The 22904-nt window shown below is 37.2% G+C and overlaps 1 protein-coding gene across 2 annotated transcripts in view; it reads left to right on the plus strand.

Annotated features, from left to right (window-relative positions):
* The window catches only part of SLC24A2 (solute carrier family 24 member 2), a 106836-nt gene that overhangs the window by 62704 nt on the left and 21228 nt on the right, over window positions 1–22904 (plus strand). The window contains exons 5-7 of one of the 2 annotated variants that reach the window (XM_066339988.1): window positions 10661–10711; window positions 17912–18007; window positions 19631–19716. In XM_066339988.1, the coding sequence (XP_066196085.1) occupies window positions 10661–10711; window positions 17912–18007; window positions 19631–19716 (233 nt within the window). The remainder of the gene's footprint in view (window positions 1–10660; window positions 10712–17911; window positions 18008–19630; window positions 19717–22904) is intronic. The other variant, XM_066339989.1, reaches the window with a different exon arrangement.

Consider the following 22904-nt stretch of genomic DNA (forward strand, 5'->3'; position numbering starts at 1 on the left):
GCCACATCCAGTCTTTTTTTAAATACCTCCACACACAATAACTCCACAACCTCCCTGGGCAGACAATTCCAATGCCCAGTCATTCTTTCAGTGAAGAAATTTTTCGTGATCTCTAACCTAAACTTCTCCTGGTGCAGCTTAAGTCTGTGCCCTCTCACACTGTCAGTGGTTGCCTGGAAGAAGAGACCAGTCCCCACCTGACTACAGCCACTTTTCAGGAGATTGTAGAGAATGGTAAGGTCACCTCCTTTTGTCCAGACTAAACAACCCCAGCTCCTTCAGTCGTTCCTCACAGGGTTTGTGTTCCCAGCCCCTCACCAGCCTTGTTGTCTCCTCTGGATATGCTCTGGATATCCTTCCTGAACTGAGGGGCCAGAACTGGACACAGCACTCGAGGTGTGGCCTCACCACTTCCTAGCAGCATACCAGAGAAGAAAGAAATACACCTTCGGAACTGTATAAGCACAAAAGTATTTTATTTAATATGAACAAATACACAAATCTAGACAAAATTAATAAAAAAAATTTTGTATGTTATTAACTATCTCTGCTTTAAATCCTTCATCATTCTTGAGCATCCTTTACCCATGGGCCTGCAAAGAAGCTGAGCATCCTTCTTCTTGCACTCCTGTTCTTACCCAGCTTGTCTTTGATTCCTCTTCTGTCCCATCAAGGAAAAACAGTCCTCTGAGCACAGTACTCAGACCCTTTTGGCTCTCCTCTCAGCTGCAGACTGAAATGTTTGCAAGGGATTTCTGCCAGAGAAGATGGGGACTCCCTGCCTGGCTTGCATAGGTATTAGCAGCTCTTAATTATAATACAGTGTCTTCTCTTTAATTCCTTCCCATGGTATTTCAGTCTGATGTGATAGTAGGAAGCCAGTGAAAAGGACAATTAGGCTAACCTTCAAAGTGTAGTGTCATATCAGGCAGATACTCATACTCTTGCTATGCATCTAGCTTTCACAAAATTGATGTGGTTTTTCTCATGTGGTTTGAAAGGAACTTCTTGCATGACAGAGTCCAGCTAGTCCAATCCCCTGCTCAAGCAGGATCAACTGCCTCAGGTTGACTATGACAGCTTCCAGTCCTTATTTGAAAATGTTTGCAAAGGGAGACTCCCCAGTCCTTTTGGGAGACCCATTTCACTGTTTGCCCATAATCCCAATACATGTCTGGATGGAATTTTCTGGTTTTTAGTTTGTGTCCATTGACTCTTCGCATCAGTATGCACTTCTGAGCATTATTCCCTTTTGCTCTTTCTGTCCCATCAGGTGCTTATGCACAGAGATAAGATCTCCCTGAACCTTCTTTCCTCCAAGCTGAACAGTCCTAGTTCTCTCAGCCTCTCCTCTTACAAGAGGTGCTCCAGTCCCCTCAGGATCTTTGTGGCCCATTGCTGGACTTGTTCTGGTATGTCTATGACTGCCCTGTACTGGTGGGCCTGGGGCTAGTCCCAGTACCCACGTATGTCTCATGAACACTGGTGGAAGGAAAGTATCACCTCCTTGACCTGGTGGCAGTGCTCTCCCTAGTGGAGCACCCTAAGGGGTACCTTTGCTGCAGTAGCACTTCTCCAGCTTTCCATGGCATGGCTCTCCACACAGCCAGTAGGAAGAAGAAAACTTTTCCTGGGGGAAGTTTTCAGACAGCTAAATGAGATAGGTGAAGCAATGAGGCACATCATTCTCCAGCAAGGTCTTCTTTCACCCTTCCCTTTGTTTCAATTACAGTAGAGACCACCAAAATTGTTATCCTAATTTAGATACCTGAGATTCCATGATAACATAGATGAGATGAGTATTTTAAAGTATCTCCGGTATCAAACACGACACTGCTAAAGTTCAGCTGATTTTTTGTATGTCAATCATAAATAGATACTGACAATCAAAGAAGTAGACCTTCAAAGTCTGAATTATTTTACTGAGTGGATCTATTTAGTTTACATACAGGGACCATTTAATTCTTGTCATACTTTGGGGACATAGGTCTAATTTTTTCTAGATAACAGAGGTTGCACTTCCATGACTATAGGGTGAGTGGGCTTTCAACTTTTATCCTATTCACAGATGTTAAAAATTGACTGTGCTTTTGTTATACATAATTTTGTGGGCAACAAATATTGCAGATTTCTCTCAGAAAGGATAGTCCAGTGGGAAAAATCTTTGTTACATTGCTCTCCAACTCTGTACCAATGAGTATCAGAGATGCTTATCTTCAGAGTTTGACAAAATTCAGAGAAAAGGTACAACTCATTGTTGTACTAGTTTTGTTCAGAGAATTTCTAGTTGCATAAAATTGAAACACGGCTCTCCCTTTAAAATCAGTATTGATCTTTGTAAGTGGAAAAATTAAAAAAATGAAAGTATTCTGATGCTTTTTTAATTTAGTTTCAAATTTTAAATATATTCCTGTGTTTGTTTTCTTGCCAGTTTTCACAACAGTTTATTTCTGTATGTCCAAACAGGGCATGCAGAATACTCAATATAGTTATTGAGTAACTATAATTCTACTCAAGTTGTACACTGCAAGCAGGATTCTTGTTTCCGTTCTCCATAATATTTTCCAGTGATGCCTTGTTCTTCAGACAGCATATTCTTCTTGGGATTCCCTACAGAGAATGTGTGTAAGACATAAATATTTAAGTACAACCATGATCCCAGCTGTTCTAACTATGTATTTACATGCTTAATGGCTTTAGCTTAATTTTAAGTTTCTTCCTAATTCAGTATATTTTTGTTAAAAATACAAACAACAAACAACATAAATAATGTATAAACCTCTACAGGTCAGGGAGTAGTAATGTCTGTGAGGGACTTTCCACTGAAGATGAAAGGGGGAGATTTCCTTTTGTGAAGTTTGCACATGACAGATGACTTCATCATCAACAGGTTGGTTGGATTTTATGACTGGCTAGTGAAAGGAAGGCATGCTGTCCTTCTTTTATTCTCCTTAGATATGCTGGAAAGCAGAACAGCTGGAATTTATTCAGTAGGAGTTGCAGATTTCCAGACCCTACAGTGTGTGGCCGAACAGACACCCAAGGAAATCCTGATCCCACTAGAATCAATTGTTGAACTCCCAGTATCATCAGCATAGTGAGGTTTTCCTTTCTACACCTTGGAATACCTATTTTAATGTTTATTTGAAAATTATTTGAAGATAAATAATGTCTTTGAAGTCAGCAGGAATTGTGTTTGATCCAGGCCAAGTAAATTCTGTTGTCTTGGTTTGTCTTTTGGTGTTAGTACATTATAGAGATTGTTTGGCCTTTGTCTTCAAGAGTTGATGGCAGATGGAACAAGGGTATCTTATGAGGAAAGAAGAAATAAAGCTCTCAGGAGCAAACAATTTCATGCTTTTCTTTAATTTAAGAAAAACAAAATCACCTAAAAATATCAAAATCTGGGTCTGACATGCAATAGTAATTTAATTTACTTTCTGACATGACTTGTATATGTCATTGACCATCCTGTTAAAAATATTTGCTCTTCAGCCCATATCAATTAAAATTTCCAACAAATTTCCTTTTGTTCACAATATTTGTTAGATAGTATAGACTAAAAACAGTGGATTTTCACTCTTCATTTTAAATGTTGCATTAACAGTAAAGTAATAGGTAGATCTAGGTTTTTGATGTTGTCACTATCTTAAGCTGCCCAGAATTCTACTGATAGGATTGTAAAAAATTTCAATTATATTTCTACTCACACTCCAACTTGATAAAATTGCAATAAACCAATTATACAAAAGCAGACAGCTACAATAAAATTATTTCAGAACAAAACCACCTACAGTAAAAAAAAAATAGGGCAAAGACAGATGAGGAGAGAGAACAGACAGAAATAGAAGGCTTGCAATTTAAAGACAAGATGAGAGGTGACAACACATAATAATGTGTTATTAAGGTTCAGATGAACAAAATAATAAATGATTTATTTACTCCCAGTGTACTGCCCAATAATAAAGTGCCTGAAAGACTTAATTTATATTATTTTCTGTATTTGTTTAAGAATGTTAAAAAAGCAGTACTGGAAGTAGTATAAGCAAATAAGATGTAATTCTGAAATTCAGTGCAATTTTTAACTTTATTGTTAAATCCAAAAGGGAACTTTTTCTATTTTCTACAGAAAGAGCTCAGTGGTAAAGCCTCCATTTTTGAAGGACTGGCAGCTGGGAGGTCCACAAGTGAAAATGTGGGGTTATGGTATCTATGTATCCAGATGTAGTAGGAGAATAAGTATTTTGTTTTTTAAAAGAATATTTGTTTTCTCTCCTCTGCATTCTGCAATGATACTATATATAAACTCCCACAGCAGTCCCAGTCTATCCCAGATGGGATATAATTGCTAAGCAAGAAAATGTCCTGTGGTGACTTTATGATGCTCGTATCCCCAGTTTTCTGTTCTGTTTATGCTGGTTATTAAGTTCTGCACCTTTATGGCTGGTTCTGAGAGCGAAGGCGAGGAGAAGAAGTGCGCAGTTTGTGTTCAGGAACTGCACTTGCTCCTCTGCATCCTCCTCATGGACTGTGTTGTCTGCAGCACGGACAGGCAGGAGAGAGCGCTCCTTTGGTTTTTGTTAGTTTTTAGCTAGCTGAGGCAGAGAAGTTCCCCAGACTGTGGCTTTTCTTTTTCTTGGAGCTGATCAGCCTGCTCTGGACTGAAAACCCAGAAAAACACCAGAGCTCACCTGTGGCCCACTGGGGCCCAGGACTCTGCATTCCAGCACAAGAGGGACTGATAAGAGACTGGGCTGAGCTACACCCCTTGACAAGGGCTTTCTGAATTTGCCATCTCTTCAGAACTGCCAGAGGTTCTATTGTTTAATATTATTCACTTTTTATGCCTGTGAATACTTTGCTTGTTAAATAAACAGTTTTTTCCTACTTTTCTCCAAGGAAACCTTTTCCCGAACCAGCTGGGGGGCGGGGGGGGGGGGGGGGGGGGGGGGGGGGGGGGGGGGGGGGGGGGGGGGGGCCATGGGGAGGGAGATGCAGCAATTGAATTTGCTTTCTAGAGGACACCCATGTGGGGGTTTCCTCCCAAATTTGCCCTTAACCAAGACAGAAAGCTAAGAGATTCATGAAGTTTGTTGTTGGGAAAGATAGGACAGGAAGGGCTTATGGATATGATTGTCTGGTAAGAAATACTGGAGATATAAAATCTGTGTATAAAATCTGTGAGTGAAATAGAAATGAAGGCCAGCTTTGAGATGTAGGCATGGCAGGCAGGAAGACGGTGATTAGCTGGAGATAGGTTGAAGGACAGAAAACAAAAGGACCCAAGAATGCAGCCCCTCTCCACCCTGCCAAGGCATCAAGGAAAAAGGAGATAAGAAGAGTAGTCTTTAGAGTTTAGAATATAGGATGATATGGTAATTTAGTAGTTCTCACAGGCTGCATGCAAAGTTTGTAGGTTTTGTATCTTGCGCCGGTTGGTCACTGTAAATTAGAATATTCAACACAAAAGGAGGTATAATGTGTTGGAACAAGATCCTCTCTTCTCTTCTCTTCTCTTCTCTTCTCTTCTCTTCTCTTCTCTTCTCTTCTCTTCTCTTCTCTTCTCTTCTCTTCTCTTCTCTTCTCTTCTCTTCTCTTCTCTTCTCTTCTCTTCTCTTCTCTTCTCTTCTCTTCTCTTCTCTTCTCGCTCTTCCTCTTCTTCTACCTCCCCCTCTCTTACCGCCCTGACCCCAGCACTCTTCTTACCTCTCTTACCCCTCTTAGCCTTCTTACCCCCCTTCCCTCATATCCCCTGTCTCTCTCCCTCTGTCTTTGGGGCTCCCCTTCAGCCGAGGCTGGTGGCTGACAGCAGCCCTCTTTACCCACGACCCTTGTAATAAAACCATGTGTTTCTAGAATATCTCAGGTCTGCAGAGCACCTTGTCCCTGCCGTCCATGGATGCCTCTACAGTTTGTAAATGGTAGGAGTCAGAATAAGATGACATTCACTGAAAAAAAAAATTCAAATAATTATTTCTATTTAAAATTCACTATTTCTATTAGTCTTCAGTTGGTGGGATTTTTTGTGTGTTTTTCCTCTAATAGTAAGTACAAAGGCATTTTCTTTTGTTAAAGATCACTTAGAGGTTAGGGCTCTAATTTTAAACCTGTAATGTTAATCTTCACTAGATCTTTCACAAGTTCTTAGCATCAAGAGATCTTTGTTCATAATCAAACATCAGTGCTGAAACCAAATCAAACTTTGATTCCAGTTTAGTTTGGATAGTCACTACAACTTATCTAGAAAAGTTTTTAAAGTGGCCTCCTTTTTCGGTTTATGGATGAGACTGATCGTCTAATTAAATTCTCTCAAAATCATGACATCTAGAAGAAAAAACAGTAAAGACATCCTTGTGCTCGTTGGTGTCATCATATGAATTCCTCTAATTCCTTGGGCCAATTTTTTGGCCTTCTTTTAAAAAACTGCAAATAAAAAAAGGACATCTTGTTAAGCATGATGGCAGTAGTAAATGCAGATCAGAGGTCATATCAAAAAGATGTAAAAGGGAAGAGTGGGTTTCTAAAATAATGTCTTGGTAACCATGAATTTGCTGACTTTCAGAATTCTGTGTACGGCCTCTCACTCAGAAGTTCTCTTCTGTCTCTAGTACTCACCTTACTTATAAAGTAAACTTTGTAAGTTTAGAATTTTTCAGAATTATTTACTTTCTTCTGAGTTGAAGTTCTTTGCTGCATGCATGTTCTTAGTTTAATTTAACTGGTTTTGAGCCCTTATTTTCCAATTTCACTTCTCTTCTGTGTCATAGGTATCCAACCTTTTTTGGTAGTTTGAATTTATGAGTATGAAAACTCAGGAAAAATTTGTGGTCTCCATCTGCTTGTTGCAGGATGCCTCAAAATTTCTTTTAAGCTAAGGTCCCACTGATGCAGTGGAGAATTAAGCCTTGACACCTTCATGTGGAAGTCAAGCAAAAGGAGCATCTAGTAAATGCATCAGTGGAATTGTACTAAAAATTATGGGATTGCCATCAGTGATTTCTCTTTACCAGATTTGTTTTAAATAATAGATATATCAACTTTGAAGCTTTTCATTAACTTGGAGGAGTGTGACATGGATTCTCATACAAATACTTTTTTTATGCAGAGTGAAAGTCTCATGCTTGTTGAAGAAATCCAGAATGAGTTTCTTTCATTTGAGAGTCTGACTTGATATTTTTCCATGGAGGGATACATACCTTTAGGAATGCAGGTTGCTCTCTCTAAATAGCTATGTGGCTTATGAGTGGTTGGAGAAAATCTGAGACAGGCTTATTTCTGACCTTACTAGGGTCAGCTGCACTCTGTGTCTGAGATCTTAGTCACAGGAGATTGAAGAGAAATATTGGTTCTGCTTTTCTTCTATGGCAGCCTGGGGCTATATACTTAAAAGACAGAAATGAGTATTTCATCATAGACTATGTACTATACTTAGTGAGTGTAAAATAAACTGAGTTATTAGCTATCTTATATTATAGAAATCATTAATAACATAGCCTCAGTAACCAGCAATATTTTTTTGTTTGGTTTGATGTGGTGTGACACCTACTAATGCTGTAGAGAACAATAGGTAGGAAGACAAAGTTGCTGTAATCTTTCAGGAATGTCAGACAGGATTACTGGGAACCTTCTATTCTTTTCTGGTGTAAAAATATGCAGAAGGGAACAAATTAATTCAGTGACTCTGTAACTGTTAGGGATCAGCTGTTAAGCTGCCTCTCTGCATCCTCTTTGTTTCATGTGACCAGCAGGGATGCAGGTACTGGCTGTCATCCAATCTGTTTACTGTGACCTCACCGTGGGAATTGCATAGCATGTTCACAAAAATGGAATTGTCAAATTTTAATTGTATTGGATTTGGGGATAATTTTTAAGTACCCTTTTCAATTCCATTTCAAACAAGTTTACTTCTAAAGCTGTGAATTTTTCCAATATGACTTTTTGTTTTCTGAAAAGTACTTTATTTTCTGTTTACTTAAAATTGTATTAAACAACGTATATCTTGGCATAACATGAGAACTCAAACAGCAGTTTTAGCTCAAATTTTACAGCAGAACTACCATATATTGGAGGGAGACTGTATAGAGGCAGATCTGCCAAGCAGCACTGACCTAAGTAATTTTAAAACCCTCAAATATAATTCATGTGAATACATGCAGCTGATGTTTTTTGGGATTATTGTGTTGTGTTGTAGTCAGCTGGCTGATGATTGTGTGAAATGTTCCACTCTGGGTATAGGACTATAAGCTTTGGAGAACGTAATCTCACCAGAAAGATTAGAGATTTCCTGGAAATAATTTTGGTAACTGCAAGAATCAACCTAGTTTAATCCTAAGTGTGTTGAACTGCTGAACTGCCCAGAACATAATTATCATCAGTATCATGCACTGTCTTGCATTACCATGTTTCTCTTCTTTTTTTGGTCTCTGTAAGGTCAGATCAACCCTTTTTTCTTTCCTGTTTTCTTTTATCTCTCACTTCAGATGGGAAGCAAATAGATTTAAATAGGATTGCCAGTGTGTGTAATGTCTTGCTTTCCTGCCACCTCTTTTATTTTTTTTTTCCTTTCTTTCTTTTTCTTTTTGAGATTTAGAATTTGGAGTTAGTTTTCTCTGAAGTCTCTTCTGGTTCATCTGCTGAGTCAGAAGCCTCATGCTATTCTGTTGGTTCAGAATTCTGTTGCCGTGATTCAATGTTCTTCTTAACTTCATTCAAGCAGTCCCTCTCTGCCAGTGTTTTGTTCTGCACGTGCCTCTATTTCTTTATTTACTCTTACACTCCTTTTGGCAGACTCTTCCTGGCATATGTGTTCCAGTCCTGTCCTCAATCTCCAGTGAATGTCTCAGCCCAGGTTCTAGAAAAACACATGAAGTCAAAGATCAGTGAGAATAAGTAAAAGCACAGGTGCTGCCTGTAGAACCAGCAAACACTGAGCCCTATTTAAATAGGACAAGTAGTTCCAAATGCTGTATATAGGGAAGTCTATATTGAAGTTATTGGGAGCTCTTTCCAGGTAAGGAAATTAAATCTTTAGGACTAAAATTAAGATGGTAGGACAATAGCTTCTTATATGTACTAACAGTTACAAAGATTTTGTTCCAAGACTAAGAACATTTTTACAAAACAGTATATGCATTCTTTATTGCTGTAAAACAATATATTAAATTCTGTCTTTAGATTACATTTTTCTTTGCTCTAAGAGAGACTTGATGTCCTATTCTATTTGACTTATGGTCAAATAGATTGCATTGTACTAGCAAGAGCATATGCATTCTTATAAGTTTCTTTATTATATCCCTATGAAAAATCATTACAATCCAATCATACTTACTGAAAAAATAACAATGATAATATTCTGTATGTTTTCATTACATGGCATAAGCATTCTCTGTCTCTGCAAATGATGTAAGATTCCTTTTTTTATTTTTAACTGTCTCTCAAAGTGTGAGATTTGGTATCATCACAGTATTTTACAGTTAAAAACTAATAGCCAGGCCTGTACTGAAATACACTTTTGTGAAAAATTGTTGAAAAATCATCATGCCTCATTGAAAAACAAAACAATAGGATATAACTTTTGTATTTAATTGCTTAAGCTGTTTCATAAATATGAAAAGAAAATATTTGCAAAGAATAAAACATCATCAGACTGTTAAATATCCATTTTTAAATGGTTACATTCTGCAAAGGTTGGATGCTCAGAAACTGAGTTGCAAAACTTTACATAAAAATGATGAGTGGTCATCCACTAATTCCTCAACCAGATCATTTACTCATGATCTGAGTAAATTTACAAATTCCTCATTGAGCTTATTTTTCATTGTCCTGATTTGTAGGTTTATATTAATTATTGTGTTTATTTATATAATAGCATATATGCCAAATGTTAAGAAGAAAACACTTCAAGAAAAGGAGTGTAAAGCCACACCTGGAGTAAAAAGGTGATTTCGTGCCAGACTGTGTCACACAGAAACAAATAGTAGTAGCCCTACACACCTGGAGACCTCTGCATTCCATTATTTTTTCTGCCGTGATAGAGTATAGTAATGCAATATATTCAGATAGATTTAATGATTTAATTAATTTAGGTCTCATATCACCTGATGAAGCAAGTAACTTTTTTCTGATTTCACAAGTGACGAGAGTGGGTAAATTAAGTAGCCCCTCTAAAGTCAGTCAACATCAGCACTGGTATCAAAACAGTGTTTGGGAGACAGCATTATGAACAGTTTCTAAAATTATTTTGAGACTTTTTTGTTTAATTTGGACACAGAAATATTTGAATGTCTGACCTGGGGTATGATAAAAAAGCTTAGTTTGCAAAATTACTAAGAGTACCTAAACATTTAGGTACTCTCAACATTTATTATCTTTTCCCAAATGTAAAGACACCAAATTGGCAAGAAACTTGAAAAGGCTAAATTTTAGATTTCAGTGCTTCTCCTACATCTCACTTTAGCAAATTTAACACTTTAGCTAAAGTCAATGACTTGTGAAATTTTGGAGGGGGAAAGCAGTGCCATTTCTGTAATCTGTGTTTTGTTGTCCTGGAAAATGTTTTGCATAATCACTGTTCCAGTTTATGAAGCACATGCAGAAACATGTACATTTCTTGAATGTCTGCTGGTTCCTTATCTCTGTGTCTTTTACTGTGATGTTATAGAGCTTGGATCATATGGAAACCTAAAATATTATGACACAATGACTGAAGAAGGTAAGAAATATTTTAGAATTGTTTGTCTGGGATTTTTTTGAAGTCCTCTGAGCGCCTTTTGTGTGTTTACATTTTTCTTTTGTTTTTCTTGATTTTATTTTCATTTTCTCCATTTTTGAATAACTCCTCTTTGCATGTCTTTATTGATGGCTCAATCAGTTACTACTCTTTTTTCAAGTTTGTGTTTTCAACATTTCAGTTCTGCTATTTCAGGTAAGGAAATACAATGGGATGCTTTTAGCAAAGAACATATGCAAGCAACACCATACTTGCAAATTATATGGTACAGTATAACATAGATTGTAGCTGCTTATTTGATGCCATATTTTACAGAGCATTCAAGAAGAGGAATTAATCTATGGATTTTCAAATCAATCAGAACAATTGCTAAGTTATTTCAGTTTACTGTATTATTGAAAAGTAACGAATAACCTATAAAAACTAGGCGTGTTTATTCCTGAAGTATTAATTGTATGCTTGATTGCAGTGCAAAAAATTTGCAGTGTGAAATCCTCATTCTAGTAATACAAGAAGGAAGTAATTAGGGCCTGAATCAGGGCTCAGTGAAATCTCAGGAAATTTTTCTGCTGATTCAAAAGCATTGCAGTTCTATCATACTAATTCAGGAAAGCAGTTAACTCTGTACTTTTTGTCCTAGTGTAGTCAGCATTCCTACAATTTGGAATTATTCCTGAACTGAGACCTGATTGTCTGTAGTATCAAGGCCTCTTGTCCAGCTCTCTGATTATAATGCCAGACAGATGTTTTCATTATGTTAAGTTTAGAAATTGGTTTAGAATTTCCCCCCCCATGTTTGGGGATGGGGAAAATCTTGAAACCTGTAGATAAGTTAGCCATCTATTCCTCCTTGGTTTTAATCTTGGGAATTTAAGACAAATACTATAATTCTTTCTTGTTAAGAGCACAGTTGCTTGCTAGTGTTGAACAATCTTGAAGATTTTAAGAGAATCTTCATTACATGACTTACTCAGGATCATTCCTCAGGGAGCATGGAAAGTGATAATGTCTATTTGCCTTCTTCTGTATCTGCTGTTGATACACCAGTATATCCATCCTGTTCTGGGCTGGCTGTGGGAGATAGTTCCATGCACCTTTGCACCAGGTGTTGGAAGATGCTGTTTTCATCTGTGGCAGGCCTGAGCTCGTAGAATGGTCTTGTCTCACTGTGCTCCATTGCCCAAATTAGGCATCTGCTTCACAGAAGTGGCACCAATATAAGAAAAGATGTCTGAAAGTAGATTTTAACAGGCAAACAGTGGTGTCTGTGTTGTTTAAACACGACTTTCAAGCACCTGTAAGGAGCCATTAACCTGGGCCACTCAGATACAGCTACCAGAGGTAAAGCTTTTGCAGTATGTCTTATCTCAGTCTTCATTAAAATCAAGATAAAAAGATAATTTCTCATTGTAGCCTGAAACCTGGGTATGTTAAGGTTTTTTATTTTTTATGGTGAAGTATTAAATCTACTATTTCTGAAATTCATCAATAGTCTATTGTCATCTAAATGTATTTATATGTAGAGAAGCACCTGTTGCAGTATAATACGTAAATATATGTATATTATTACTGTGCTTATGCAAAAGTAATGCTTTTAATATTCAATGTCATCTCAGAATGCTTTTCTCATGAATAAATAATTCAGGACCATACTGTAGCAAAAGGGAAAATCCAGTAGCAGAGATAAAAAGGAAGCTCTTCATCTTTAGAAACACTGACACTGACAAGAGTCTATGATGAAGTTTACCTTCTCAAATGCAACCATCATAATTTTCACTTGTCTTTCACAAAACAAATTATGATTAGTGTATCTCGGAAGTTGTATTTTGAGCAAAGTGTACTGTATTCCCAGCTTTCTGTTTGGATTTTCAGGGCTTCAAGTTTAATTGCTATCACTCTGCGTCACATTTACTTGCATTACCCATTTTCTTCTTTTTCTTCCTTTTTTTGACTGAGGTTTTTGTGCCTTTGGTACAGCAACTTCTTCACAGGAACATATAAATCCAGTTACAAATCCTTTGATTTTTTTTTTCTGATAAAGTACTTTATGTCCTCAAGCTTGGAGTGAGATAGGGAATAAGCTTTCAGTCCTGCAGTGAAGAAATTCAGGTGCATTTATTCTTCCTGCTGCTTGAGAACAATCAGGGACAAGAATTAATGGTTAAGCTATAATACACAATCAGATTCAGCCTAATAGCCAGAGAGCCATTGTGTTCCATATATTAGAAACTAATTTTTATTGGTTTTGCTTTCGTCTGAAAGTGAATTTAAATTAATTTCAGATTAATCAGGTCAAATTGAGAGACTAAATGTGTCCTACAAGATGAGACTCTCACTGTAATCTTATGCTCCATCAATAGCCTACAACATGGCAAAACTGCATATGTTTTCATTTGATACTTCTTCTTGATCTTAAAGGAGAAAGCATGTAAGATGGATTTCTGGAATAGATGGGTAATGACTCACTAGTTATGTTCCATGGCAGATCATGAACAGAATTAGTAAGTACAGTTAAGAATGCAAATTTGACATGTTCAGATTCATGAAAGCTTGGCTATAGCTACATAGATGCAGTAATTTTCCTTTGATCACAGACTGAAAACAATGCAAGTTGTAGAGTCTTGAATTTTTTAATTAGTGAATTTCTGAAGAACTGTTTTCACATTAAATCATATATTTTTCTGACCCAGGGAGCCTGTAAACTGCTATTTAGTTTGTAGATAAAGGACTGGTTTTTCAATGTATCCTTTATCAGGAGGAGAATCTCTGCCAACTGATGCCAGCTGGAGTTACTCATGCAAATCAACACATATCTACATTATACAATACTGATTTGTTGTATTTATTCAGATAAAACCAATGTAGTTTTAAGTTACCTTCTTTGGTAATCATCTGGCCTCGACCACCTCTTCCTTCTACTTCATTCTTTGCAAACTAAAATGAGCTACCAAATCTGTTGGAGTTTAGTGAACCTAGATTAACTAAGAATTTTCTCTGGTGATCTGTGTTATTTTAGGTCTGTGAAAGCATGCATTGTCATTCACCTAAACTCTCATTATATCAGCTGTTGTGAAAGTCTTTTGCATAGTTAAACCATAATACATGGGACTGTTCCAGAGGAAACATAGGCACCTACCTTCTAGAAATAAGAACATTGCTTTATTTAATGACACCCCTAAAGATAAGAAAAAAAAACATGAGAGAAGATTAGTGCCTAAGATTGACTTTAGTGGCTTTCTGAAAATTGGAATGATTTAGATACATCCTCAGCTGGTCCTTTTTCTTGGTGGCTCTGGGCTTCCCCTTCAGTGAACAAGTTTAGATTTGGTTTAAAGGAGGAAAATGGTAGAGAAAGAGAGGAAGGGAGGGAGGGAGGGAGGGAGGAGGTATTACTCTGCTGTCTTTTTACATTTCACTGTCTTCATGCAGGTGTGTACTACTCCTTTTGTCAGTTTCATATTTTTGATAGTTAATAATGTCTTTTAATAATTTCCTTGCACTCTGTTACCTACACTGAGTGAATCAAATGAAAGGCAATGCTGTAAAACAATGTAAACTGAACCATGCATCTACTGAGAAATAAAAATAAAACAAAACACAATTTTCATTTTAAATGTTGATTTTAACTTCCATGACAGTGATTTAAAAACTGTGTAACAGTCTCCTGAATGAAATGGTGTAACTTAAAATTGTTAAAAGTCAGTGTGAGAAATTATTTTGAAATATGCTGGGAGATTTTTGAAAATGTGAAAAAAAACGGAGGACCCGTTCAATTAAGCTAATCTAAACCAGTGTGAATCTCCGTGAAGATTCCCTTGAACTTATTGAGCTGATTGTCTTTTCAGTTCAATAATGGCCATGTTTCTCTGTTAAGAAAACCTACAGTTTCACACAGTCTCAAATCAAATACTAGAATATCCTTAGGTTCTTCATAATTTTAATTAACCTCTAAAACTTGAACCTTTAATTGAAATGCCCTGCATCGTCTTTTGAAAGGTCCTACACCATCTTGGAATAGGTGGAGACTTGGATGATTCCATGGATATTTTTCAGAAAATGTCTCAGCTGCATCATTTTCATTGCTTGCATAAAATGCATTGGTATATATGTGGCATCACAAGCTGAATTCTCAAACATATAAAGCTGAGTTGGAGTCTTATAGCTAGCACATTCCTTTAGCAAACTGAAATTATATCAGGCACCTTGTAATATATACTCCTGGATAAGCATTTTAAAATGCCCCTACTCTTTCAAAGGAAATTAGGAACTGCCATGACTCAGAATTTTGGCTTAAAATACTTGGGATATGATATGTATTTTTTCTGGGCTTTTTTCTCTTTTATCTGCTATGCCCAGAAAATCCTGTTCTTTCTCTCACTCTGTCTTTCTTTAACTCTTTGTTACTTCTTCCCTTCTAGGTAGAATCTCTGCCTTTTACCATGTGCAGTGAAATAATGAGATGCCTTGTTATTTTTGATTGTGTTCTATGCTTAAATACTATTCTGCAGGCGTTTTACTCTGGGTGCCAAAAAAGATAATATTTGCAAAATATTGTGAATTGCTAATTTTGATTTTTTAGAGCATCATGTGTTTTTTAAAAGATAGGAACTGCAAAAAAGACAGTACTGCTTAATAAATAGTTGTGGTATTTTTATTAGTATCCAAGTGATTTTCTATTGAAAAATTAGTTCCTCTTCCCAGCAAATGATAGCTGCTAGTCCTCATGAACTGCTCATATGCTTCTTCACATGAAAAAGTGTGGATACAAGGGTTTGAAGCTTCCATTTTAAGGAGGGAATAGAGAATTTCTTACCTGACTAATGATTTATCCTTGTGTGCTTGGAATTTCTCTAAGTTTTTAGCTTGGCAGCAAGTGACTGTTACCCAAATAACTGAATTAATTTGTGACTTTTTACTTTACTTTCCACTGTTAGTCTTTTATATAATTCCATTGGAATACCATCTGGTCTTAAGTCTGTGCTGGTTTTGCTGCAGGGACACCAACAGTTTTCAAGGGATTTTTTAACTGGAGATGAAGAATTAAAAGAGCTACAGTCCCTGTATTGTAATTTTATTTTTAATTAGAAAAAAGTGCTGTAAAATAGCCACCAGTTGAACTTCTAAAGAATATTTTTAAAGACTAAAAGTGATCAGGATAAATCAGTAAAGGCAGATACACAACTTTCTACACATCATAGGCACAGATAAAATGTCCAAGGAGTCCTTACATAGACAGATATATCAAGGCAGAAAAAGGTTTCGTTTCACTTAATATTTGACATCTTTGACATTGCCTTGTTTTAATGTATCATTTGGACACAGTGGTCAATAAAAAGTGACAAATCCTGGGACTTCTGGAGAATGTGTTGCCCCAAGAGAAAGTGTAGAGATTGAGCTGCATGGTTTACTTAATGGGAGACAAAAAAAAAAAAAAAAAAACAATCTGGCAGGTTTAGGAGAAAATTTACTTTTAGGAATCTGATATGAAAATCATGTATTCTGGAGATTTCTTCTTCCCATTCTGAATCACAGGATATACTGAATTGGAAGGTAGCCACAAGGATCAGTGGGTCCAACTCCTGGACCTGCACAGCACCATCCCCATGAGTCACACCTTGTGCCTGAGAGCACTGTCTGAATGCTTCTTGAATTCTCTCAGGCTGGTGCTGTGACCACTTCCCTGGGGAGCTGTTCTGGTGCCCAACCACCCTCTGAGTGAAGAACCTTTCTCTAACATCCAACATAAACCTCCCCTGACTCAACTTCAGGCCATTCCCTCAGGTCCTGTCCCTGGTCAGCACAAAGATCAGTGTCTACCTCTCCCCCTGCAGAACAGGCAAAGTGGCCTCGGCTGTTCCTTGTACAGCAGCTCTTCAAGGCCATGCTGCCCCAGCTCAGAGCAGAGCAGGACAATCCCCTCCCTTGCCCAGCTGGTGATGCTGTGCCTGATGCCCCCCAGGACAGGGTTGGCCCTCCTTGCTGCCAGGGCACTGCTGGCTCATGTTCAACTTGACACTGACCAGGACTCCCAAGGCCCCTTTCCATGGCACTACTCTCCAGCATCTCATTTCCCAGTCTGTCCAGACATCCAGGGTTGCCCCACCCCTGGTGCAGAATCTTTGTTGAACTTCATATGGTTGGTGATTGTCCAGACCCTGGATTTGTTAAGGCTTCTCTTCAGGGCCTCCCTGTTCTCAGGGGAGTCAACAACTCCTCCCAGTTTAGTATCATCTGTGAACTTGCTCAGTATCTCTTCCAGTTCTGCATCCAAGTAATGTATGAAGATGCTGAAGAGCACAGGGGCAGTGATGGAGTCCTGTGGAACCCCAGCAGTCCCCAGTCTGATGTCACCCCATTCACTGTAACCCCCCGTGCCTGACCCATGAGCCAGTTGCCCAGCCATCCATGATGTGTTTATCCAGCTTTGGGCTGCACATTTTGTCCAGAAGGATCCTGTGAGAGACAGTGTTGGAAGATTTACTGAAATCCAAAAAGATCACATGAATTGGTTTCCGTTGATCAGCTGGGTGTCTTGCCTTGTCATAAACTGAAATCAGGTTTGATAAACAGGACTTTCCCCTCATGAAGCCATGCTGGCTGTGATAAGTGACTGTGTTGTCTTTCAGGGGTTTTTTGGTAACTCCCAGAATGATATTCTTCATAATTTCACCAGGCATTGGAGTAGAAGACACAGACACATAGATGAGTCCAAAGTGACAAAGCTGACGACACTTACTATAATGCAATATATGTGTTAATATGAAATTCTGTTCTACAGTACTATTATTGAGAACTGAAACTGTGTGTGTTTGTTTATGATATCTTGATTCATCTGTATTCATCTTCTGCTTTGGCTGAAATCTTACACCAGCACATTTATAGGTGGAAATTTACTGACTTCTTCCAAAGAAAAATCAGAGCTCTTGGTTTCACTTTCTTGTTGTATTTGTTGCTGAGTTCTCAAAAAAATTTACAGTTCTATTTCCACCAAAAACAAACAAACAAACAACAAAAAAAAAAACACCGTATATGGGAACATGAGATAGTGTTTAATAGGATATTTGCTGTTTGAGAAGGAATTGAAATGGATTATCAGCAGTGATCTATGGAGCATAAACTGTGGCAAATAAACTTTGCATCTCAAAATGGCTGCATTGTAATAATGACAATGTTTTATTTTAGGAAAGTTCAAGGAAAGGGCCTCAATTCTGCATAAGATTGCCAAAAAGAAGTGCCAGGTGGAAGACAGTGAAAGGCAAAATGGAGCTGCTAATCATGGTGAGTGCAGCATTACAGATTTATCACCTGTTCCTCAGAGTCTCTTTCACTGTGTTATTTTGTTCGTTGATTGTTAATTATTATTTTCTCTTACATTGCATTAGCTGTTTTAGTAAAAATACTCTGATTCTATGTACCAAAGAGTATGAAATTTATGGATGGGACAGAAGCTAAATGCAAGAATAGAAAGGCAGCCAAGGCCTATAGAAAGCCTCCTAGCAGACTGAAAAGAAAAAACAAAGCTGATCTTTGTTGTGTATTGGTTAAGTGACGGAGAGGCAAAACTTCCTTGCAGTATATATGGGAAAATTTAATTAATTTATTGAAATGCTCTGGTAGAATATGTGTTTTATATGTTACCACTCTCTTCACAAAAAGCATCACTTTAATATTTAAGATTTTATTTGTCTGAATACTACTTGCTAGAAGTCATTGAGGCCCATGCATGCTAATTGTGCAAAATTAACTTACTAGGGTTTCTGTTAAGGCAAGAATTTATATTTTAGTTCCAAAGCTCCTATGCTAAAGGAAAATCTGTACCATAACCCGTTTTCTCTACTTTACCTCATCATATTATCTGCATTAAAAAACCAATTACAAATCTGCCCAATATCTGAATCATTTTATTACTTGACACTTTTTCTGATCTTGGGCTATGTTTACATATTATTTGCTTCCAAAATCAGGCAGTTGGTTGGGACAGTCTGTTAATAAACCATAATGCTGACTGTGGGGTTAAGAGACAACGCACATATACTGAAATAGTCACAGATAGTCTGGCACTCCACTGTGGCTGTGATCTCAGATTTTTAATTTAGAAGAATCTCAGGATAGCAGTAATGTAACTAGACAGCTGTATTTATTTCTATGCACAAGAGCATACCATAAGGCATGTTGAACTTGAGTAAGGCATTTCCTTTTGCTATTTCCCACTACTTTGTATTGTCCAAGAGATTTTGGGCCATCGACACATTTATGTACAACATACTTATAGAACTAATTACTGCTTAGAGAACCCCAAGATAGTTCAAGTAAGAATAAGTTTTAATAAATTTGGCATCAGAAACCAAAGGCCTAACTTTATCCCTTTAACTCCTGTGGAAGATAAGCACAAGGACTGCAGGAGTCTGATTTAAAGATCATCCTCTCTTATTAAGTGTTATTAAACCATCTGGTTACACTTTCCCTTATTTTTGTGTGGGAGAGAGCATGTTTATGGCTTTATTAATTGCAGGGGCTTGTGTGTTATAAAACTTGTATTGCTGAATGTATCCCCTCACCTGTAAATGCAGCATGGTGTGCTCCGTAATGTCAGGGGTGATTGCTGTTTGTCACTTTTTACCTGAAGTATTACGCTCAGTGTGTTTAGCATAAACGAAGAGCACTGAATATTGCAATGAACTTAAATATTTCTCGAAATGCTAGCTCATGCTTATAAGATTTTTACTGAAAATGTGTACTAGGCAAATTTTTTCCTCTCTCTGTTTACACAGATGTTGGTTCAACTTTAGTATTTGATAATTTTGCTCAGACTGAATATATGACACCTATTTCACTAGTATATTTGTAATTTAATATTCTGACCTGTTGTTTTCCTGCTCTTATCTATGGATGATGCCACAGAGAAAGGTGCAAAAGTGGAAGTTGCAGTGACACCACCAAGTGATTCAGGACCAGTGCAGAATGGAATCGCTCATAATGTTGAAGAGGTTAATGACTTTTTTATTCTTCTTTTTATTCTTGTGTTAGTAAATATATTGCATGTTTGATTGTGCTTTTCACTGGAAGTAAACATCCTAATAGATAGAAGCTGACAGTATGATCTGTCTACTTAGTATTTAGTTTTCATTTACAACTGAATCCAGTGTACAGTTTGCCATATATAAAAGATCTTGCCTTTTCTTTCTGCCCTGTTTCTGCCTTCTTTTGGTGTAAGGTAAGGTGGGAGTCTGGAATCCATTCTTTTGGGAAATGTATTTTTACTGTACAGATAAGATGTTTGCAGCCCTAAATATAGCTAATAGAAATTGCTTGTCACATTGCACAAAACCCGTTCTCTTAAGAGAACCTGTCATGATGTGCATCATGTAATAGTCAAAATTCATTGTAACAGAGGACCTGTACACAGACTTCTGCATCCTGCCTTCTGTTATCTTGCTTCATGAGATATTTTTCCCGCTGAGATTGTTTAATGAAAACAATTAAGAAAAAGCAATCTTAAGCAATCACATATCACAGCAATGTCCACATGCTATCAATTTAGATTGTAATAAAACATTTCCCAGGCTTGTTCAGAAATCTGCAAGGTCAAGGAGCTTTATCATTTGAGATAATGGTTTCAATTTCAAGCCACTGCAGGGGAAGAAGGGAAAATTACTGCAAGAGTACATTACTCAGCAATGTGCAATTCCTTTAATCTCCCTTTGGACAATTTAAATTTGTAGAGATGCAAGCTTTGGAACTTTTATGTTAATTTCAGCAAGTATTAGGAATTCTGAACAATAATTCTTATGTATTAGATGTAGGATGCATTATTTATCCTTATCCAAATGGCACAACAGAGCAAAGCAGGGAGGTTTGTAACTGGTACAGGAATGAGTCTGCAGATTTAGCTCCATCAATCTGAATTAAAGGATTTCAGGTATCTGCTGTCAAAATGAAAACTGGCAGTCTTCTAACAGCATTTTGAGATGGTCCATGCTGGATTCCTCCCCAGTGGCCTTTCCAAATTTGTTTTCTTCCAGTGGTAACCTGGCAGTTTTCTTAGGCTGCTTGAGTTATCGATCTCCTGAAACCTACTTTGTAATTTAAATGTACATACTGGAATTTTTGAGAAGTTGTAATAAAATAGTCTACTCATCCATGGAACAAGTAAATAGGCTTCCATAATACTTAGGACCCTACTTCACTGTCAGGGTCTCTGCCAACTCTGTAGTGTACCAGAGCCTCTCCTCAATGTACTGCCTGGCTTTTTGTGCACAGCTTCCTTAAACACCTTTCCAAACTCTAACATCACTCTGAAGCAAACACTGGGTGTTTCAGTTTCCTTCTGCTCTGTATATTGACTTCATGGATGCTAATGAGATTACTCTCAATTTATGACAAAATTTTCAGGCAACAACAGAAGCCCACTCACAGCATTTCTGTGACCCTTTCCATTGATGAATATTAAAATTTGGAAAAGGGAAGTAGGTCAGTGCCCTCCTAAGTGTTCTTTTTAGCTTTTCCAAACTTGATCTACAAATGGTATTGAATTTTGATCTTTCTGTAACCATGTGTTCTCCATTGTGTGATACCATTTACTTCTGTTTCTAAGTAGAATTTAATCAAGTAGCTTGAAATTTTGATTATTTTTCCTTACTGTAATGCAAAAGGAATTGCTGTAGCATCAGAATTTGGAAAGATAGTATAAAATTGCTTTTCTCTGTTTTTTGACTTGTTTAGTCTAAACATGAGGTTTTGTGATCCGTAAGTGCTGTTTAGAAAAATCCCTAAGAAAACCTGTTAGTGCCTCCATGTTGCGGTAGTGATAGTTTAGAACTGAGAAAACAAGAGACACTGTCAGAATGCATTCTGACAAAGCTTCGAATATGCCTTTGGAAGTAAAAAATGTGAAATCTGCAGGATGTGAAATGAATATAGTCACATAGTCATACAGGTCATGCTGTAGCACGTTTGTTTGATGATACAGAAGACCTGCATAAGCTTCTAATTCTTTCTCCTCCACTGTCAAGTTCCACTATGGTCTTCATGCTTTTCCCTCTTGCAAAACAAGCATATTTTGGGTTTTTTCTTACTTTTCACTGATGCAGATTACAGTATCCCGGTCTAAATCCTTAGACACAAGCATTTTAGAGTATCAATCTCTGTATTGGAGTTAGAATTGTGTGAAAATAAGTACATTAAATATTCTGTGTTCATCTAGTAAAAACAGAATAACATATAAAACATAAATCACATTAACAGAAAACATAAATAACATAAATCACAAACCATAAAAATCCACATATAAATCCATTTTACCTATAAATCTCCTATTATTTAAAATGACAATGTTGAGGAAAAGATCCTTGTGAAAAAATAGTCTCAGGCTAAGAGTGGAAGCAAAGGAGAAAAAATTAGCTTTCCTATTGTATTTAAATTTTCATTTTTGTAAAATAATTTTTTTAAAGGCATAATACTCCTTATTGCCTTAGTTTTCCATGTACCTCTCCTGTTTTCTTTATGGGCTTTTTCAGAACCTCTTTATATTTCTTACAAATTCTTTTTCTTTCCTCCTTTCCTTCTTTTTCAAGAAAGACAGAAAGGCTTACACAGAGCTGAAACGCCACACAGGACAGATGAGAGTACACTGTCAAGTTAATGACTTCTGCAAGGTGTCATGACTAGGTGGATTTCACCCAGTTTATTTGGGGGTTTTTTGTTTGTTTGTTTGTTTTGTTTTTTAATTTCTTCGTTACTGTCTTCCAAATTCCACTGTCTTGCTTTTCCCTTTTTCCTAGGACCTTAACTCCATTTTTCTTGCTCCACTGTCCTCCAGGGAAATTCAGCTATTGTCTTTCTATCTCAAGCCCTTGGGCAGCAGGAAAAACTCTTTCCTAATGCTGCTTGCAGAAATTCAAAAAGGATGTCCAGAAAATGTACCAAGCAACCCAATCATTTGTGCCAGATAGTGAGACTCTTACCAGCCCATCTAACTGTAAGCAGCAGCTGATATCCTACTCTTTGATAAAACTGGGATCATCAGCTAAGAAGGACAGATGGCTGTGGTCTCCTTCCCATTCCTTAACCAGCATAGAAGGGAACAATACCTCCTCCCACCATACCATCTGTAAGACATTACTCTTTTATTTGAAGTCAAAAATTACCTTCCTTTCTGCAGGATATTGCATCTTCT

The sequence above is a fragment of the Sylvia atricapilla genome, chromosome Z (assembly GCF_009819655.1).
Source record: "Sylvia atricapilla isolate bSylAtr1 chromosome Z, bSylAtr1.pri, whole genome shotgun sequence".
NCBI classification, from domain to species: domain Eukaryota; kingdom Metazoa; phylum Chordata; class Aves; order Passeriformes; family Sylviidae; genus Sylvia; species Sylvia atricapilla.